Here is a 22237-nt window from a genome sequence, read left to right as displayed (position 1 = left end):
AAATAAGTGTCAGTATAATTTCTATTAGACAGACATTTTTATTGTTTTTCCTCTATTAAAATAACCAGTACACAGTTTCCATGCAAATAAACCAGGAATACAGACATGAACAATCTATTGCAGACATACCAAGGGCACAAATACCATTAACATACATACAGCATTTTAACTGAAGAGAAAAAAAGCCCTGAAACAAAGGGATGGGATTTGGATCCAGTCCCAGGTTAGTCTCTCAGGACCAGACAAGGGCAAATATTTTTATGATAAATCCCTTATTCTTCTCTGGTGCATTTTGTTATTCATTATATTTTAATGACTGAAATTGCAGTGTCAGTAGTTCTAATCACTGAATTACTATTTGTCAGCATGGTACAGAACAAATTAGACTTTCTCTCAGCTCCTCTCTGATGGATATTTGCCTTCAGGTCTGTCTCAGGGCAAATTTGATCCTGAGATTCACGTAATTCCCCAGAGGAGTCAGCAGCAACTGCAGTTAGGGATGGCTTTGGCACCCCATGTTCATTTCCCCCAGACACTGAGCAGGATCTCAATAGGCAGAAATAATTTTTTTTGCATAAACATTAAACATTAGTCTTGGACTGTTTCCACTAAATTTAATCACAGATTTCTAGAAAATACTACTCAAAAGGACATCTACTCCTTCCCCTGCCCCAAATTAGAATCTCCTGTACATAAAAGCCCAGCTATTTGTGGTGGAAGAGGGAGGGCTGCATATCCTGTGCTCTGCTGACACATGGGCAGGGGCAGCTGCAAGACCCAGCACAGGGGTGGTCATGAGATTTTACTTTACTTCCCCTTTCTGTACTAATTACTCATCTTGGACCCAGTCTTGTATTTGAGACACGATGAAATGTCTTCCTGAATTAAGCCTGTATTTTGTCATAAAAGTGAATTGCTTCATTCTTTTTGCAGAAGTTTTGAGTAACATTGGAAAGGCTGGAAATGACGTAGGACCTGGAGTTGTATCACTGAGAAGAGCAAAGACAGCTGAGGGCCTCAGCCATGGTAATGATCTCCAGGAACTGGGCAGGTATATGGTTCAAAGTAAGAAAATGAACTTTAGTCTCTCAGGCAAAACTATTACAAATTTTGAAGTCACAAAGTACTTATAAAAAATTGTGCCTTTCAAAATTGTTACCTCTGACAGAGCAGTAAAAAGAAAAGACAAGTTTTATACTGGGACTCTTTGCTAGTTAGTAAGAAAACTTAGTAATGAATCCAATCAAAACTTAGGAAGTTTAAATGCTGGTATACATTTTTATGATGCTGTTGGACAATGTGTTAGTTACCAGCTTTCCCACACTTCTTACTTGCTAGAGGTCAAGGGTAAAACAAGGACTCGAGCCCTTGCAGACTTCAATGCCTTCATGCTGGCATATAAATAGGTGCTATCCATATGGAAAGCTATGAATATTTCTGTTCTCCCTAAGTACATTCGGATTTGATGCCTAAGATGGTGTCAAACAAAATTTTCTTTCCATAAACATAGAGCTGTGACGTAGTTGTGTACATTTAATATGTCGACTGTTTGACAAGCCACAGTCCCTGACTTGCACAGTCACCTCAGCACAGCCCTCAGAGGCCTGAGGGAGAGTTGGATATGGAAGAGCTCACTTACAGTGACGCTGGTGTCCTTTTTGCCCTTATGTGAAGAAGCAACAACAGCCAGGTACTGAATGACCTTTTTGGTATTTTCTGTCTTGCCAGCACCAGATTCACCTCTGAGGGGAAAGAAAATAACACAAAAGAAGGTAGGTAACCAGTGGACTCCTTCTGCCGTGTAGATGTGTGTAGTATATAAAAACAGGACTGGAGACCGCCCAGCTCAGTTCTTATTTACCCCAGAACACCATCTCCCAAATCCACCTGACTTCAGCCTGCAAAGAATGCATTATCAGAGCTATATCTCTGTCCTGGTAGTATTTTGAGTGGACAATTGGCTATTTAAGGGAATTCTAAAACATGATGCATTTTTGAACAGCAGTTCATCTTGCTTTGGCAGCATCTGAACACTTCTGAGAAGTGGAGCTGGCAGGGAATCTGCTTATATTTAAGATCAAAAAATACAACATTAACTATGATGTGGTACAGCAGTAAAAGAAAACATCAGCAGTAATACAATGGTTTTCTCTTCTGAAACTCTGGCATTAAAGTAGACTAACTACAGATGAGGCAGCTTGATCCTGCCTCATCTGAACTTTGTTATTCAGATGCTCCCTGAATTCAGTGGGACCAGGAATGGAGCCACCTGAGGTGTCCCTGCTCACTGGGTAATAAAGGACATCATGGGGAGATGTCTGACCAGCAGAACTGGCATCCCAGCTCTGCTCCATGCCCTCAGTGTCCCTTGGGAAGCAGGAAGGCAGTAACTTCTTATCTCTTGGAAGACTTCCAGGTTAAGTTTATTTACAACTCTTAAGCCCTCTCTTAAAGTAAAAGAGTGGTTTTCAAAGTACAGATAGACAGTCTTTTCTCAATAGAAATTTCCAGCCAATTTTCCTCTCTAATTGTTACATTACATCATCTTATGTCTTTCAGATACCTCTGGCTCTGATGATTATATGGACAAAAATGTTTTATACTGTCTTGCTCAGCAGTCAAAAAGGGTGGTAAAGTGGGTGTGGATGTAACAAACGATTTCTTTCAACTGAGCTAGTGCTGTGAGGAGAACAACAATCTAAGTTGGACCTCTTCTTCTTTGGATCTAAACTAAAATTGATTTAAAAAAATAAAAGAACAATACATTCAAAAATCCCAGAGATATTTATCAGCTCTTTTGAGTCTGAAACTTTTTAGCTGGATCCACTGCAGTTATGCTTCTTTTCCTGATTAGGAAATGCAAGAGTTAATTTTCCCTATAAAAGAACCAGTGATAAATGGACATGAAAATGTGGAGAAGTGCTGGACAGAACTTTCAATACAGAATGACATTGATGTAAACCTTAGGAAACCAGAAACAATTCCTGCCTGAGGTACGACATGATAACTGTTTCTTCTGGCTTTTAGAGTTTGAACCACAAATAATTGAGATTAATAGATTCCTTTTCACAAGACCTGGGTTAATTTGCACAGTTTAGAGATTGGATTCGTCTCTGCCTGTGCTTCAGTACTAAAACATTTCTATGTTTTATTGATAAAAATTAAGTGTCCTGGGAACAATTCCAAACCAAGCACACCAATTTGAAGACATATGCATACAAACTTTTCAAATAAATCTACCTTACAGCTTTGTTTCTTTGGAAAAAAAACAACCAAAACAACTTTCTTCAAACAAACCCTGGGCTTTGAACTATTCCATTTTATTAAGGGTTATTTGTAGTTCATCACATCATCATTGCATTTCCTTTCTCCCAGGGCAACAGTGCCCATCATTTGGCTTTTCCCTGAATCCCTGTGAGTATTACCATATATGGCATCATTTTACTTGTAATTATCCCATCATACTGTAATGCTTAAGTTACTTAACATTTAGTTCTGTTCTTTCATCCTTAACTCTTTGCTTCTGCAGAGGCTGAGGGCTTTCCTGTTTTCTGCAGATAGACTTTGGGGCTTTAACTTCCTTTTGAAACAGACAATAAGAAGTTCCTCAACATGATATACAAAACACACAGAACCTCAAGCACCTTGGGTTAATTAGAAAAAAGTCTCCAAGGTCAATAAGTAATGAAGAATAATGTCTACAGCAGATGAATACATCTGATTTTCAACATATCAGATCAGTCATAAATGTCCATGACAATAGACAGGTCTGATAAACAAGTATCCATTAAACAACATTAGTAGCCCTCATACTCTGAAAGATGTATCACAGCCATATGACAACATCTGATTTCATCTCAGTGATGAAATGCCATGTGTCTGTAAACCAACTAGTGAGGAGGCATTGACCCCTAGGTCAGGGTCAATGCCTCTAAATATCAAGACGTTTACCAAGAGAGACCCAGGAGGAGAAGACCATGTGAATCTCTTAGGTCACTTCACAGGTGGATGAAATTGTTCCTAGAACTATTGAGTTGCAACAGAATTGGTCATGCAGAATGGGTTTTTCCTCTGCATCTGCCTTGAAGTAGTATAATTTCTGACGTGGCAGAAACAACTTCCATTGTAGTATGAGAAATCCCACCTGCTTTAAAATCTACTTGCTCTCTTGAGCTCAGTGACTGAATTTTTAAAGATGGGTCTTTTTACTGCAAATATCTTCTGGTGGTTTTGGCATGGACCATACGTGATGGGATTCCTCCCAGGAGGTATCTGCTCCTTTCTTCTGAGTGTCCATTTTCTGCAGACTTAATTATGTTCCAAGTAGATGTTCACCATATAAATGCTGTTACCACGCTCCTAACCTTCATCTTTAGGAAGCAGACTGACCATTTGTTTAATTGAAGCCTCTCAAATAATTCTTTTTCCTGCCATACACAAGGGAGCACATTTACTGCCAGTGCTGTTCTTTGCACCCAGCTCAGATGGCCAATGCAAAAAACCAGATCAAAAGCAAGTTCCACTGCACAATTCTGAGTGGCCCAACAGCAGTACTTTAGCTACTTCCTATGCAAGTTTTCCTCCTAAGAAACTCTTTGGCTTTCCCAGAGCAAAGGGCTCCACTAGGCTAACAGTCTCGCTCTGTTAAAGATACCACTCTCACATCATGGGGTATAACTTAAACTTATCCTTCCCTTGTTGCTTGCCAGGCATTGTTTTAGGAACTCAGTAGAGGATTTAAAGCACATAAGGTCACATATATAGTGCTCAGCTATAACAGAGTTTTTGTACCTCTTGAGCTACAAAATCCTCCATGACTCCATTAACTTCACCTTAAATGAAAATTATCCCAGCTAGAATAGGTTTCCAAGTAAGAACAAGGTGACACTAGCAGATTGGCCCCACTGTTGGGAGTTGAGCCTGTGGTGTAACTAGGACTTTTGTACATTTGAGAATAACTGGGGAAAATTAGTTTTAAAAGTGTATTTTTTTTTTGCTGTTGTTGAAAAGTTGAAAGCTTTCCATGCTAATATTATGATATGAGACTTAGCTTAATTCCACTTTTGGAAACATCTGAAAAGCAACAGCAGAATTTATTTTCAGTGTTTGTTTCAGTAAGCAGTGAACCACAAGAATTGCCCGTTCACACATCCCTTAATCTGGCTGTGCTGGCACTGTGGGAAGCCCCTGTGCACAGGGCACTCCATGTGGTGCTCTAAATCACATCAGGGCTTGGCAGCCTTTGTCCTGCAGTATGAGATGTGCAAACATAATGAAAAGCTTTGTCCTAGACCAGCTGTACCCCACTGCAGACTCGTCTCAGAAGCCAGCCCAGTGATCCTACGGGTTTGCTTACAAAACAATTCCCAAAGGAGACGGAGCGGGTTCAGCTCCGCCCGGGTCTGGGGCTCCACGAGGTGTCTGTGTGGGAGAGGGGCGAGGCAGCAGCGCCTGCCAGCCCCAGCCTTTGAGATTTACTGAGCTGGGGAAGAAGAGCTTTGCTCTCCCGTCGAGGAGTCTTTTGACTAATAGGGCTTTGCCGTTTGGAGATGTTCTGGATGATTTTGCTTCTTGACATGTGTCAGGGAAGGAAATGGGCTGGAGTCCCATAGCCGGGTGAGGCTCTGGAGAGTTTGCCCACAGAGAGAGAGAGGAGGAAGGGGAAAAGGGCAGGATGGTCACCGCCCCACTCAGTGTTTTGTTGCCATATCAAATTAAGTGGAAATACGATCCTGCTACTTCCCCCTTTTTTATAGAAGCTATTCAAACTAAACCTGTGTTTTAAAAAACAAAAAGGTAATGAAAACGTACTTGATTATATGTACAGGTATTTAACATGTACTTGTTTCCACAGACTTCACAATACCCCAAACATTCAGAACTTTGATCAGATTGTTTTCTCATTCATTTAAGGTAGATTTTTTTTTAAACTGAAACTTGTGCACAGTCCTCTTAGCCACATTTGCTTTCTAGAAAATACCTGCTCTTTTCAGGAAGTGGCTAAAATATGATAACCCCGAGATCAGACAGGTTTATGAGGAAATTGTTAAAACTCTCATGTGGTTAGTTCTGCAAATAAGCACTTGTGGAATTTTTAGTGAAAAACCTTTTGAAATCTCCAGGAGAATCCACTTGTGTCTTTAGAAATCGAACAACAAGAGGCCAGAAGTCTCCTTTGAGGGCTTGTGCCTCTACTAACACTGGAAGAAGCTTGAAAAGCCACAAGTCTGTTCACTGGCCATTGCCTAGTTCAATTCACACTTTATTGCTGATGTACTGAACTTGCTCAGATCTCTGAGTACGTGGACAGATTTCTTGGGATTTTTCCTTCAGCAACATCTATGTGCTGGTCAATATGGACTAAGAGTACAGACTATTTTGTGGCCAACTCAGATGTCAAACAGGAGAGAGCACTGTGTGGGGGGCCAAAGCACAGGCAGGAGTTTCAGGAAATCCCAATGGGCAGGCAGAGCAGTGAAGGCTGCTCAGAACAGCACAGAGACCAAGACACAAGGGTGGAAAAGTCTTACCTGCCCTAATTTTCAGACACATAAAAGAGTAAGATTCCATATTTCATACCTTTAGTGCAATATTTTGTATTGTATATTTATTATATATGTTATGCTAGATGTTATGTTACAATAATGCAGTCACAGATATATTAGTAAGCACAGCCATGGTATAAAGTTTTTTGTGCTGTAAATGTGCATGGTAAGATGGGGGATTTTGAGGCTGACTGTAAAATGCCAGAGAGCAACAGGCAGGGAATGACATGAGAGCATGCTCAGTGATGGTACCCATGGGAAAGAGCTAACAGCGAAAGGATGTGTGTGCAGAGGAGAGTAGGCCAAAGGCAGTATGAGTGTAGTTATTAATAAAATGTAGAGGAAATAATGAAATCAGGAAAGACGGGGAATTCTGAGGAAGAACTGGAACCCATGAGCATTGAAGACAGATGGAGATTTTAAACATACCATGGCTAATCACACAAAGGGGAGGGATTGAAAAAGGATACAAACAGTACTTAACCACATGAGGGCAGCTTTAATGAGCTGAGGGTGAAGTCCTGAGAATGGGTACATTTATAGTCAGAAACACAGCATCAGGCTCAGTTCTCAGATCTGCCCCCCTGCCTGTGTGCCAGGAGCATTTCAGGGGATCCATATGGATCCTTACAGCTGTTCTTTTACAATTTAGGTACCAGGCCTTGGAAAGTTAAAGCCTGTAGCTTTTTCAAGAAAAAATCCTGGTTGATCAATGCCATGAAGTCTTCAGTTATTACATATTTTAGGCAAAAAGGTAATTTCTTAGCATTTTTAACAGTTCTATAAAGTACTACAAATTGCTTCAACTTGATAGCTGCCAAGCTGAAAGCCAAGTGAACTTTCTTCTTTCTGCACGGCCAAATAAGGCCAAGAAGAATGTTAAAGCAGTAAAGTTGTGTACATTGGTTTTAGCTTGGCCAATCTTCTTGCTTTAAAAGACGTGTGAGGACTGTTTTAAGCTATGGGTTGTGATGTACGTCCAACATACAGCAATTACTCTAAACATCTTGGAGAGTCACTTGCTGTGGCTGTTTTCAAAATGGGAAAGGCATTTCATTCTCTCTGTTTTATATATTACTGGATGGAAAAGGCATTTAATTTTCTCTATTTTATATATTACTGGTGTGAAACAATTTAGGTTTCCAGCAAGATGGCCAGGTAATTTCAATAAATGAAGCTGCAAGAAGTGGATCCTTTAATGGATTTTCATGAACAAAAAGGCATAGACTTGCAAAAGAAAGTCCCTTTCTTGAAAATACCAATGTTCCAAAGTTAAAAGAAGATTTACTAGTGGAAAAATAAACATAAGTACAGAAATAGAAGGAGGAAATGCATATTGTAAATTAGTCTTCATAACCATGACATATTTCATCCTGGGAAGAATGTGATGATCAATTTTTACTTCATCATTGCAGGAATTTTAGATTTCTTTTAGGTGTTAATGTATTTGGGGTCAGATTTTTGATTGGTATACTTACAAATACTGAAGTCTTGTTGTAACGGAGGTTAAAATTATGATAGCCCTTATGGTACCAGACACAGGGTATAATTTTTATTAGGTGATAATTTTTTTCCAGTCAGCAGTGGCACTCAAAGATAATGTTATGGCTGGTGATCAGTAGCAGTGCTTTTAAAAAACTTTAGTGTAAATGTATATTCAGTCAGTAGCCACATTTTCTCAGATAGCCTAAACCTGAAAGATTACAGCATCATTGCATGACCCTGCTATAAATAATACACATGCCAGCTCTGCAAACAGTATTAGCATTTACATAGAATCAAGTCCTATCTTTTATCAGGAAAACTGGAAAATGTCTAATTTAACAAGCACAAAATTATCTCAAAAGCATTCTTGATGGCATTCAAGAAAATAAAACCAACTAACAGGCAAGAGAAGAATGGAAAGACAGTCATAATTGAGGGTCAAGCAGCAGATCCCTGTCCAGTTCAACATTTTGAGTGATTTTTCAAAACAGGCAGGAATGACAAACCAGTGGGATTTTGTGGAGTAATAATCACACTCCCCAGTTGCTCACTGTAAACTGTTAAATCTCTAAGTTCAGAAAATCAGTTTAAAGAAATAATTTTATCCATTAAAGACTTCCTATGACACTGATGCTCTTTATCTTATGAACAGGTCTATCTACTGAAGTAGGTTTGGTACTGGAGTTCAAGCTTACTGAAGGTGAGGGGAATGTGTCCATTCCATCAGAATTTGAATTGATTTTGGATAAACAAAGACATTGTGACATTGAGATATACTAAAATAGATTATTTTGCTTACGTGCACAGGATAGACTGGTCTTCTCGATCTGTGAATAAAGAAAAAGAATCCATTAATTAGGGAAAATGGCTTTTCTGACAGAAGCACTTATATTTATGAGGATTTACATTGAACAGCCTAGACCTTCTAAAACCTGGCCAAGCATGATTAGTCAAACGTACTGGGTTCACATCTTATTTAATTTGCCCTTGCATTTAAATAACCATCTCTAATAGAAATATTTGTACAAAAAATGAACAAAAGGTTAAGAGGTCAAAAATATTTTCTGTAAATTCCATTAGAGATGAACTGTAATGAGGACAGAAAAAAGATCAGACTCTCTGTAAGAAGATTATAACAAAATTTCAAACCTGAAACTCAAGTTTTTACTATGCTTATGAACTATGGCTAGCAGCCCATTCGAAACAAAGTCTGGACAGATAAAGCATCAACAACTAAGCTGGTCATGCAAAGCTTTGACTTTTGAAAGCAAAGCAGTTCAAATACCTGAATAACATAGTCTGTATTTCATTTCAGACTGAGAGACAACTTTTATCAAGAGCACAAGTAATTTCTTCGGGAGATCTTCCAAAGAATAAAATAAAACAAGATACTTTGTAGATTTTACAAGATCATGTCAACAAGTACGTAAGTATTCTTCATGTTTTTTACTACAAACAGACCATCAAACACATTTTGGATGAAGATTTATATAAAAGAGGACCAAAGTTTCCATTTCTACTATGTGAGACATGTAAGAGTTTTCAGCATACTGGAGTCCAGTGTTCTGTAATGCTGCAGGAAGGTTTAGGATTGCATCCCATCTCCATAACCTGTTCTTGGAGTGATCTTCCCTGCTTATTCACCTGGAGTTGGAGTTTCTCTCTACCTTCAGAACTTTTACACAGATTCTTCTACCAAAAGGCATGATGAGCATGTTTGCTGTGATATGTTCTAAAGTACAACCGTTTTCTTCACTTGTCAAACATCCGGGCAAGTTTCTCAGAGAGGTGTGGTATTTCCAGCCCTGGAGCTACTTGGAAGCAGACTTGAGCAAGGCTTTGAGCAAACAGCCCCAGCACTGAAGTTTGCCTTTACAGTCTGTAAAAAATCCTTCTGACTTAGGAAAATAAATTTCCAGGCAGGTCAAATACATTTTTGAAAAATGTGCTTAGTTTACAAATCTGAGACTTCAGGCAGGTAATTGGGCAGAAGCCAGTGCTTCTGTATGGTTTGGCATTATTTATCCAAAGCAGAGCCAGCATCAGCCTTTGCTCAGAGGTGAAGACACGAGCTCCTTTTGCTCAGTGTATGGGGTGACTTGCAGGAATACCTGTCCGGTTGTTCACCCCTATTCCTGACCCTGTATGTCATAAATACCATGAGATAAACCTATTTAAACCTGTTTATTAAGCTCTCAAGTTGTAACTGCTGCCTGGCCCACAGCCAGTCTAGGAAACACATTAGAGGATTCTACAATGACTTGGATTGATAATAAACAACTGTTTTACCCCCAGTTCCTCAAAAGCTATAACATTAACTGCTTTATTGATCACCACACAACAAATGGTGCCTCTTAACCTCTTTGTTTCGTAAATTGATACAAAATGACTCATTACATTTCTATTGGAGGTATTAGTCAGCAATCAGCACAGCAGGACTCTCCCACATAAACATTTGGGAGGAGAGGAGCTGTGAGCCATGTTTGTTTTTCACTGCAGGAGATTAGCTAGGCTTTCTTTTAAGTTAAAAAAGTGAGAGCATGGAAGAACAAGAACTTTTGCTAAAAATACATTGTTGTGTAAATAGAAACCATGGGCATATATTGATATTGCATCACTAACCCATAAATACCATAAAGAAAATAAAAGTCACTCTTGATACTGAGCTGCCAGTGGAATTTCTGAGCTCAGGGAACATTAGAAAAAGCTGGTCTCCTCCAAGCCAAGTCTTATCTCACTACTCTTTGCTGCCCATTGCTGCCCTTCTTTTGCTCCTCAGTAGGGGAACCCCCCTGAAGGTGTCTCATAGACTGCCCCACCCCGGGGGCTTCTGTGAGTGCCTGTGAAGGGGCAGCCTGGGGATACCAAAGAGCAGAGGAAGGATTAGGAAGGTCAGAAGTTGCACCAAATGTCCCCAGGGATAGGTTAATCATGGGAGAAACCTCATACTGACAAACTGTGCTGTGCACACTCATGGAGGGAGAATTCCAGATGTTGTTCTGTCTCCTTCTTCAGTTCTAACTAACTGCAACTCTAAGGATGAAACAGATCAGGAAGTCTAATCCTTTCCTGTTGTGACCTGAGCTGCCGATATTGGTCTCATTTACTTTCAAAGGCTCTCCCATTTGATTAATCCTATTTCTGTTCTGGAATGTTTTATTCCATATAGAAAGGACTGTGCCCTATTTTGTGACTCTGCAACTTTATGTGGTTAGATCTATCAGAAGAGAAAGAGTTGTAGAAATAAAACTCCTTAAACGTGATTCCTGAGGCTTAAAAAACAACAAAATATGTCTTCTAGATTCTAATATCTTTTTGGCTAATGCCTTTTAAGAAAATTTGATACTATCTGGAAGAGTATCACCCACCTTCTGTATGTCTATATTAGATGTTTAAAGATTTTTTTTAAAATTTTCTCCTCAATTTTTAATAGAGACCTACACTTACATTATAAACCTCACTTGCTTTCCTAAACATGCAGCAGAGCTGGCTTTTTTTTTTCTTTCTGGAATCTGCTTACTTTTTTCACCAAACACGTCCAGATTGCCTGTAAGAATTCTTGCCCCTCTGCTCTTGATAGACCAGTTAGCTCTGCTTAATCACAAACAAAATCAGATGGTTTATCACAATGAAGCAGCAAGTTGGCAGCTTTACCATAAAAGGAAAAAAACCAGACTGAAATCATGTTCCCCCACTCACTTACTGCTTCTTTACATTTGTTAATAACTCCACTGCCTAAAGGGGACATTTCTGTACAGTCCTGCTGAGGACACAGTAAGCAGATGGCTTTTCACAGTAGCCTCCTTTTCTAAGACCTTGGGAACTGTGTTTCCCTCCCATACCTCCAAGTAACTACCAGGTTGTTTGTTTTTCCATTTTTAACTCAAGCTTGCATAAAAGTGGCTCCACAGAAAATAATCTCCTTGAATCTGCAGAAAGCTGTAATATATTTTCTGCAGGATGATTTATTGCCAGGAAACTTAATGAAGGCCTAACCAACTACACAAAAACTTTGTTACTACTTCTACATAACATGACTTTTCACATTTGTATTGTCTATCATTTATTTTTTGTTTCTGCAAGGAAGATGACAGAAGGCAGCAGAATTACTCCTCCTTACTGGAGCAGTGTCTCAGCTTCACCATCACTGGAAGCCGGCAGTGCTGCAGGAAGGAGTCAGCTACCCACCTCCAGCTCCTCTTCTCTGGCCTGCTCTGCCTCCTCCTTGCTGCTGTGACCAGCATTCACAGACCACACTGTGCACCAGGAGGAGGGGCACCCACTTCAGAACAGCAAAAAGCCAGGGATGGCTTTCACCTGGAGCAGTTTTGCATCATGGCTGCATGAAGAATCCTGCTGGCAGTGCAGGAGTTGGGATGGGGATCAAGCCCTTTGTATGGAGCTACTTCATCCCAAACACAGGAAAGAGCAGAGGGTGCAGGAGTAGGGGGAAATGTTTTATGATTGCAGTCTCTAAGTGTAGCAGTAATCAGCTACAGCCTGTAAACACAGCCAGGAAGGCCCAGTTCAGTGTAGTAACTCCTGGGGACACACACACACACACACACACACACACAAATGCTCTTGTAGAATTCTCAGTCTTTGAGATTAAAGAAAATTAAAGTTTATTCTTGTTCTGGCTGGAAATGAGCATCCACAGCTGTGCCTGGGCAACGATCATACTGCATTAGTGACATGGTATCCAGCAGATTCAACAAGACACCCAGCACTCCTGGCTGAGCATGAGACAGCATGACTGTGATTTGTAAAAGGGCTTTAGGTGCTCAGAAGCACTTGAAACAAGTGGAAATTTTATCTTTGCCCAGCCAACATCTTTGATAATTCCTATGTCCTGTGAGATGTCAGATTTTCTGCATATTTGGAAGAAAATCTTATTCTCTGATTGCTGATAGCTGTGGCTAAGTGTTTTTATCAGAACAGCTTTGACGGGACTTAAACATCACCCCTAATGAATACATGAACCAAGTAAGTCTCTGAAGCAGAGGAGAAATGCAGTGTGCACAGCTCTTGTTTTCTGCTGGATGTTTGTGCCAACACAGGGGAGGGTGAGAATGTGGAGGGCTGTGATTCCCAGATGGTGAACCTGCAGCAGGACCAGGGATCTGCAGACACACAGACTTGGTTCACCAAAAGATAAAGGATCCCTGAGACATCTGAACAAGCTGATTGCTCTGGGCCAAGTGGCCCTGGTCATGAAGTACCAGAATATAACTCCTCAGTCTCATGAATCTAAGACATATTTTACTTTGGCAAGCAGAAACTATGCAAGTTTCCAGATAAGGACCAGTACTGACTTTTCACAGGAAAAACATTTAGTGCTCTGATCCATGTTTATGAGTAAGAACTTTTGTTTATATTCCATTTGGAAATATGCTCACAACCCCCTCTGAAGCTTTCTCTGCCTATACATGTTGCGTGCTCACACAGAACTGTGTTGACGCCCACTTTCACCACTCCAACGTGAACAGAATTTGGCTGAATAACCAGAGTTATTTTGAGGGTTGGTTTTGTTTTATGCACAAAACACGAGTCAGTTTTTACAAACAAAAGCACAGCTTTAAAAACAGCTGGGGCCCTCTTCAGAGATGGAGAGACTCCAAAATGACACATGCAAGTAAAACGTGGGTGTCTTGGGCTTGTGCTGGGAGCTCTGGCCATTCCACTCCCTGGCTGCCGTGCCAGCTGTGCATGGTCGGGCTGGGAGGCAGTGAAAGAGCATCCTCTTAAAGGTTCAGCTGATCACCTACTCCCTCCTTGTTCCTTCCTATTTGCTCTCCTCTTCCTCTCTGCTGCCAGGAATAATTGCAATGGTGGCACATGAATAATGAGGAATAAAGCTTCCCCAAGAGCTGGCAGGGCCAGGAAATTATTCTGAGCACCAAAAGAAGTGAATTGATAGGAGCCTGCACTCTTGCTGCCTCCTGCCTCCAGCACCCAGCCTGGGAGGCACAGCTGAACCCAGGCTGTTCTAAGTGCAGTTAATGGCCACAGCAAGGCAAACCAGCTCCAGTGGCTTCCCACTGCTCAGGAGAATGTGCTGGGAGGGACAGGAGACAGTCAGAGAGAGGAGGAGTGAAAGATATCCCTGTGCTGCTTAGATCAGGCTCATCTGTGCTGAGACTAGTTTCCCGTTAGGCAGAAAGCTCTTGTATTGTCAGGACAAAACTGTTCTATTTCAGCATAGGCTGCATTCATATGGGTTTTTTCCTTTCCTAAAGACACAGGTCTTTTTTTGTTTCTTTTCGCCCCACCTCGTTTCTAGGGACAAGTACAGTACCCTGCACAACTGCTAATGTTCTGCAGGAGCCAAGAGCTTCTTCCAGAGCTCCCCTCAAGGCTTGCTGCTTAAATAAAGGATCTGAGGGAGGAATGCCTTCAGGGCCTGCCCGGAGCCCTGGACAGTGCTGGATGCAGAGCACAGGGTTCAGGAGGGAAGCTGGAGTACAGATATGGGACTGTGACTTAATGGGACGACCTTCTGCCAAGTAAGTTTTTTATAACTGTGATTATATCACATAGTGTGTAGGAAGGTCTGTTTTCAGGATATTTTTGTTGCTTTATTGGTCCTCCTCTGCTGCACTATAGTTCTGCCTTCTGGGATGCACTCAAATAAAGGAATTGAAATAGCTCCAGAAAAGAAATGTCATATAAGCCATAGGAAGAAAAAATCCTAATCCTTAAGCTCATAACTGGGAAGCCCTAAACTTTAGAGCCAAGCCTGTGAATCTTGCTGAGCATAGTTGTCAGCCAGAATTTCTGTAGGGTCAGAGTCCTTATGAGGGCATATAAATTTCAAAGCATTTTGTAGAGCTCCTGGTTTCCTGTAGCACCCAAGGTCAATGTGAGATCGTACCTGGTCATGCCCTGAAGTCTGAAGGTGTTGCAGCCTCCTACATTCATCATTTTAGCTTTTTCATCCCTGAATGATGGTTTTCCTTAGAACAAAATCCCCTCAGTCTGTCAGTAGTGACTGCAGGAGGAGGAAAGCACTGTGAATTTGGGGGGTTTGTTTGCACCCTTTGGGGCCTGACGGCTTTCCCATTGTTCATTGCCATCCTTGTTGGAAAACAGAGCACATCTCAACTCGGGGTCTGCTGTGCTGGCAGGAGAGAGCAGCAATGCTGACAGATCCAGCAGCGCTCACAGCTAACTTTGGAATAGTCTCCACTAGTGGAGAGGGAGCATTTTCCATGCCCGTATTTGCCAAAACTATTTGCTTGACTTTGAAACCTTCCCACATGCCTCAACACAGATGGGTAAAAGGACTGTTTTTCCTTTTTGAGTCACAGTGTTTGTGGACTGCTGTTCCTGCCAAAGAATTCCTCTGAAACTTCTAGAAAGGCAGTGCTGCCCTCTGTGAGAGCTCTTTCCTGGCTGAGTGCTGGGAGGAGCACATACGGAGTTCCCAGGTGTTTTCTGCCACATCCAGGGCAGGGATTGCAGCCCGGGGCTGTCCTACCTTGCAGCATGCTCCTGTAGGCCGTGTCGGCGATGGCGTAGATGTGCGGCGGCATCTCGTGCCTCTTCTTGCCCTTGTACATGTCAATGATCTTCTCTGAGTAGATGGGCAGTTGCTTGTAGGGGTTGATCACAACGCAGAAGAGACCCGAGTAAGTCTGCAAGGGAATTCAAATAAAAGCTGGCCTTAGTATCCCATGCCATGTGTGGGCTGGGAAACGCAGGCATCGGCTGCATTGAATTAATGGGGTTTTAGCGAGCAGCGCTCCTTTGTGCTCTGCCCACGGTAACAAATGAAGCAGAGATTTTCTGAATGTATGTGTATGGGTAATTTCCAGGTGCACAAATAATTTCTAGTAAGTGAGCTGCTGGAAAGTAGGTGAATTTAGCAATCTGTAGAAACAGTGTGATCTGATGTTAGAGCTCCTTAACTTCAGTTATTTTCAGTACAAACCCTTATCACACATAAGGGTATGGTAACAACTGTAATAATTAATATTTCTTTATATGTGTATTTTCTTATCGGAATATGTTATAAATATGTGCTCACATAGGCATCAAATTCTGTAAATTGAAATCCTAGGTAAGAAGCTTGGATTGATGTTTGAAGGGTTTTTTTAAAAAAAGCTTCTATGAACACATGTAACAATGATGATTGATAAGAGTCCTTAAAAAAAATTTCTCAAGTTCCAAATAGATGCCTTGAGAGACTAACCATGCCTTCACTACATGACTATTTCTGCAGGAAACTTAAGGAAAAATGTGGTTTGTTTAGAATTTAATGAAGGTATTAATGTAAAAGTATATGCATAAACAAACAAGAATATTGGCTGCCAGCTGATAGATGTTCATCCATGTTTTCTTAGTTTTTTGTTTGTTTGTTTTCCTTTATTTCTAAATACTCCAGCTATTGAACTGGACCACAAATAATAGGATACGATAATAGATGAAGAGACGTATTTCACAAACAGTTGCTAAAAATAAGAAATTTGCAAGGGTATTTAATTTTAAAAGAAGATTTAAACCCCCAAAATAAAAAAAATTACCACATTATGAGATCATAATTGCAGGAGTATTGTGATATTTAAACTGGCCTATGGAAAAAAAAGAAATAATGAAAGTATGCTGTTTGTTTGGTTGGTTGTTTTGTTGGTTTGTTTGTTTGTTTAATTTTTATGATTATTTATTTTATTTTCCTGCCGTGTGTGTGAAAGTTGCAGGCTCTGTGGGGTGCAGCTGCTGCCCTCCTCAGCCCCGGGGCTGCTTCCCCCGTGGCTGGAGCTGACCCGGCGAGGCTGGGCCCTGGCACCCGGGAGGCTCCGGGCACAGGGATTTCCCTTTCCTGACCATAATAGGCAATGGCCCAACACAGCCCCGGCACAGCCTGAGCACTTTATATGGTATTTATTCTGCACACAGGGCCGGAGCCTCGGGCGCCAGCAGCAGGTTGGGTGCTGCAGCTGGGCACAGGACATCTGGGGTGCTCCGGGTGCTGATGGGGACCTCCACCAACAGCTCAGGTTGTGCCTGTGTCACCACAGTCCAAGAAAATCGAGCTCAAATCCTCGCCAGTTCTCAGCATCCCCAAGCTGAACCCCTTGGTGTGGAAGGTAGGGAGTTGCTGGGCTGGATTTTCATTGGCATGGGAGTTCAGAATGAAACTGTGCTGCTCATGTCAAAATGAACTTTAGTGTTGCCAGGATAACACACTTGAAAAGTGACAGTTTTATCCTAGAATGACCACCAAGGCCCTTATGGAAAGGACAGCAAGACATTTTTTAATAGTATAAATAGATTTACTGTGCACACTCAACTAATCATTCTCACCCAAGTAAAATAATAGGAGAGGAAATCAAGGAAATTATTTAGGCGTCCCTTCCCTGAGATTTCCAGGCATTTCCTGACTTGCCACATGTAGGGCTGTTTGCATACCCAGTCACACAGTAACATGCCTTTGAAAAACTAATTTTGAGGCACAAGAAGCAGGCAATTAAGGCAGAGTAAAAGCTGATGAAATTCAGGAATCCTCATTTCTAACTGGACTGTGACTATATGATCTGTCACCTCAGGAAGTTTAATGAAGCCCTCTTATTTTGGTTGATTGTAGCTCTAGGTATCTGCTTTTCAAGGATTTGGGGGAGCTAGATTAATATAGAGGATGTTTTGACACGGCCAAGTGTGTGATTGAAAGTGGGGGCACTGAAGCTTCCATGTCTTAAATCCTTCTCCCTGGGGCAGAGCCTGTCTAGAGAGGGGGACCCCCAGCTGAATCTCTCCCCAGAGGGTCTGGAAGAAGAACATAATTTGAAATGTCTTAGGGATACTTCCATGGGAGTGCTGAGCTTGTGTATCCCTCAGACAGCTACTGCTGATGGGTATTTACAGGAGCCTGGCACAAATACACATCTGCATTGTAAATATCTAGGTCGGGGCAGAAGAGTCCAACCTCAGTTCCAATATGCATATATAGCTTTATGTATAAAAGACAGCATTTTTCACTGTTGAGTGAAGACTGAACAAGTAGTGCCTATGAATACAGCCACAAGGAGCTTGATTCTACTCTCAAATCCACTGAAGTTGCATTGCTGCATTATTCATGCTTATATAATAATTTTTGGTGTAATTCGTGTGTGGATAAAGCAGATTCTTTTTGTTCTGAGCAATGTGAAACATGAGTTAGTGGCTCGTGTTTCTTCTTGCCCCTCTATCTTAATTATCTGTGATGAAGCAAAAGGCCAGGGTGTTTTTCTAGTGTGCAGTCACTCTGTGAATTTCTGCACTGAATCTTTGTATTTAATAATATTTAATGTAAATGCAAGAGGGGAGATTATTTTTCTTTAGCAGATTTGGGAATCCCCATTTGCGTCAGTGATGCTCTGGAGAGAAAAATGTTGAGGTCATGTTTTCTTTGAATGTGTGGGACTCCAAGGGATGCAAATTAGGCAACACATGGCAAAGCCAGGAGATGGTTGCTTACAGTTAGTTTTGCAAGTGGATGAGACTCAAATTCTCTTTAGAGGCCCCCTCTGTTTTTAAAAAGGTATGACAGCATCTAGTAGGGCAGCACTGCATAAAGCTGGACAGTTTCAAGCAGATTTTGGTTACTGAAAATATGATTAACTTGTTGCACTACAAGTCAAATTAATTTCTTTGAAACTTTCACCATCTTAAAATCTAGTCTCTTGAGAAAGAAAACTTAAATTTCAGGTACACTTCCATTTTTGCCTCCATGAAAAACTCTTTGATTTCTAATTGCATTATCCACCTTTGGAAATTAATTTCCTCTTTCTGTAGAAAGTGGAAATTCCACAAAGTAAACATAAGGGAAACCCTGGAACATCTATGCAGAGCGTTGCTGAGAACAACAACAAAGAAATGCCCAATCCCCCATTTTATCCTACTAACCTTCTACTAATTCTTTTAATTCTTGCAACAATGCAGAACACTTTCAGAAAAAGTCTATTTTAATCATTAAGGCTGCATGTTCTGATATAATAGCACGTGGGTCCACATGTTCACCTGCAAACTTAAAATCCAATAAACTCAACTAATGAAAAGATGGGAAGTCAAGCTTCTTTCAGGAACTTCTTAATGTGTATTTTAGTACATTCCTGAAGGAAAGATCTTGAGCTTAGCTCTTTGAAGTTACGCATAACAAGTAAGTAGTTCCTTTGTTGTACTCCATATAACTATCTTATTTTCTGCTTCATTTCCTACTTTTCAATTTAGCATTCCTCATATTAGTAATAAGACCTTGACTACTGTTTCTACTTAAGCTCTGTACTTTCACTCATCAGTGGTCTTTCATACAAGTAAAATGTTCATAGATTGAAACTGTAGGTAACTTTTCTGCAGCACAGCATAGGGATCCTCCATGTAAAATCAAAGATAACAGCTAAATTCCTTGGAAAAGTTTTGGGCTTTCTTACTGTGCTGTTTGCTAACTGTTGATGTGGATAGACTAAAGGGTTATCAGTGTCAAAATATTCTTGTGTTAATGTACTTGTGTGGACTGAAAGACAGAATAATCTTGCGTAGTCTAATAACTCACATGAATATAGAGAAATTATAATTTGTCCAGGCTTGTCTGATCTGTAACTTGACCAACATGAGGGGAAAAAAGGTTTAGTGGATGCGTGACTTTGCTTCAGTGACACATTGGTACATGCAAGTACTCTTGCCTAAATTCCAGTGGGTTTGTACCTTTATCCAAACATAAGGTTTAACTCAAGCACCACCAGACCAGAACTTTCCAGCTGCCTTTCAGTGGGAGTTTTGCCTGAGAAAAACTGCATGATTTGGCTTTTCCGTATGCTCTTTTTGCAAGTTACTGGAAACTTGTTCAGGTTTACCTTGAATTAATTTAAAAGTCCCTATTATTTTTTTTTCCCCCCAACAGCAGAACTCAGATTTTGTTCACCTATCAGAGAGTACTTTCCAAGCCAACAGTATTCTTTCAGAATCTGTACATTTTGCTGAAAAGAAACCTTCATGTGTTTTAATTTAGTTAAGAAGCCATTATTAAAGAAGCAGGAGAATCATGGGGAATAAAGTGAACTTAAAACATTTTTGGGTTAGGATGCCATTACTGGGGGTTGGTACTTGTATGGCGGTGTTACACAAGGCCTGTGTCGCAGGCAGTGGGTGGGGATCCACCTCGTTGTCAATGGGACATGGTTGCATGCAATAGGAAATGCTCTGAGTGTGGTTGGGTCTACTCACATAAATTAGGCCTGAGAAGTATCTCTCCCTTAGATTGTGCAGCACTGAAGCTTCATTGAGGCAAGTCAGCTCTGCCATGTCCTCCACTTTGGAGAACTTTGGAGGGTTCATCTTCTGGATGTCATCCTTGCTCAGTGTCACTTTCTTTCCATTTTCTGCCAGTTCAACGGTCACCTCATCCCCTTTCTCTTCCTTGATACTTGCTGCTTCAAATCCATGTTTCTCTGATGGAATCCAAACCAGTCTCTTTGCTGACCAGTCAGCCTGGGCAAGTGGGTTGTTGATGAAGTTTTTGTCCACAAAGAGGAATTTCTCATCATCGCTGAGAGGTTTTTGAGCCATTTTGACTCAGCAGACACCTGTTGAGGAAGCAAAATATTCTGATTTAAAGGGATAAAGGAAGGCAAATGTGGAGACATTCCAGGCAAAACACATTTGTCAAATATGCAGGAGGTCCAAAGCACTATAGGTCCTGTGTCATATCTCACATTTCCATGTGGATACTTTTGACTGCCAGCTTAAATACTTTAGAATATATGTGTTCAGATTCTCATGCCCTTGTTACTGTGTCTGGAATCACCAAAATCAAAAGCTTCATGGCACTAAATCAAATGAGGACTTCTGGGCTTATTACTTTATCTTGTTTATATTGCACTGAAGAGCAAAGAGAAAAAAAAAGGCATAACTAATGCCTGTGCAATGAGACTGTCAGAACTGCACCAGGACAACCAGCTGAACACCCTCCTGCAGCCTCAGCTCCTGCCCATCACAAAGTTAATTGAATTCAGACAAATAAAAAATTTCCCATCACCCAAATGCTGTTGGGTGCATAGTGGCATACCAGTGCAATAATGAAATAAATAGTAGAAGAATGGTTCCCGAGCTGTGTTCCAGCAAGGACAGAAATGAACTTTCCTTGCAAAGGACTATTTCCAATCACTTAATACCATTTCATTTGGAGAAGAATAAGATTAAGATATGGTCAATAGAAAAAGCAGAAAAAAAATTTTTTTTTCTCAGTACTGCTTGTGAAGAAGTAGAGTTAGCCCCTCCCCATGGGACAGACAATAGCAGTTGATCATTTATGAAGTATAAATGTCTATCACATGAGAGAGAGAAGAAATAAAACAAGCCTGGAAATTGCCTCAGCTAAAAGATACTCTGAACCATGATGCTCAGACTGGAAGGATGATGCATCTGTGCCATGCACTTGCACTTGGATAAAGCAGCTGGATGTATCTGCCCCATAGGTGAGAGCCAGAGGAGAGTTTGCACGGTGCTGAGACAGGAGGCAGCTGCTCTCCTGCTCTGGCAACTGAAGTTTGGATGTAGCTGCAAGATCACTGCTGATAATGCTGGAGCTTTGTAAGTGTTTTGCTGTATCTCATGGGGGGCACAGATCTAAAGGAGGGAAGGAGTACACAGAGGATTTGTGGTTTGCTCCAGGGCAGAAAGAGTCCTGCTGGCTGGGAAACCTGCTGTGCAGTGGAGCAGAGAGCAGAGCTGGGGAGGAGCTACAAAGAGCGTGTGCCCAAGGAAAACATCTCTAGGAGACAGAGGCTGTTTCATTTCCTTATTGAGAATGAATTTAATATTTACAGCATTCAAACAAACATGAATCTGGAGGGAGCTCAGAGAACTGACTGCTAAAGATGTCAAGCAGGACCCGTAAGCAGGACAATACTTGTAACGACCAAGCTCTGTGGTATGTAGCCAAATGGACACCCTGTGCTCTGGGAGTATCAGAGCTTGCTTTCTAAATATTTTTCCCTGAAGCCTTCCCACAGATTAAGGTTTTTTTGCAAGGCCGCACTCTCTGAGGGGTCTGAGAAGGAAACATGGATCATGCAGAAGGTGGCATAAAGCTTAAAAACAAAACTAGGATTTTTAGAGGCGCCTAAGAAGGTTAGATGGTATCCAGCTGAAATCCAGTGGAAATTAGATGCCCCAGCTCTTTAAGCTCCCTCGACAGTTTTGTCTTAAAAAAAAAAAAAGCTGAATGTGCT

At 41.0% G+C, this 22237-nt stretch overlaps 1 protein-coding gene and 1 long non-coding RNA gene across 4 annotated transcripts in view; one reads left to right on the top strand and one right to left on the bottom strand.

Annotated features, from left to right (window-relative positions):
- The window catches only part of MYH11 (myosin heavy chain 11), a 55561-nt gene that overhangs the window by 28724 nt on the left and 4600 nt on the right, over positions 1 to 22237 (bottom strand). The window contains exons 2-5 of the mRNA XM_008633530.2: positions 20232 to 20590; positions 15511 to 15667; positions 8830 to 8857; positions 1640 to 1742 (exon numbers count right to left, since the gene is read on the bottom strand). Of these exons, the coding sequence (XP_008631752.1) occupies positions 1640 to 1742; positions 8830 to 8857; positions 15511 to 15667; positions 20232 to 20573 (630 nt within the window). The 5' untranslated portion in view covers positions 20574 to 20590. The remainder of the gene's footprint in view (positions 1 to 1639; positions 1743 to 8829; positions 8858 to 15510; positions 15668 to 20231; positions 20591 to 22237) is intronic.
- Positions 1701 to 15136, top strand: LOC108446724. Of its 3 annotated transcripts, none has more exons than XR_001862025.1 (3): positions 1701 to 1772; positions 2560 to 8730; positions 9346 to 15136. It is a non-coding gene; the product is annotated as an uncharacterized LOC108446724 (long non-coding RNA). The 3 variants fall into 3 exon arrangements; XR_001862026.1 differs by having other exon boundaries at positions 1749 to 2993; positions 8683 to 8730; XR_001862024.1 differs by having other exon boundaries at positions 1749 to 8730; positions 9346 to 9456; positions 12118 to 15136.

This window comes from Corvus brachyrhynchos, unplaced genomic scaffold (assembly GCF_000691975.1).
Source record: "Corvus brachyrhynchos isolate BGI_N302 unplaced genomic scaffold, ASM69197v1 scaffold5, whole genome shotgun sequence".
In the NCBI taxonomy this organism is placed as follows: domain Eukaryota; kingdom Metazoa; phylum Chordata; class Aves; order Passeriformes; family Corvidae; genus Corvus; species Corvus brachyrhynchos.
This window is presented reverse-complemented; position numbering and strand designations above follow the sequence as displayed.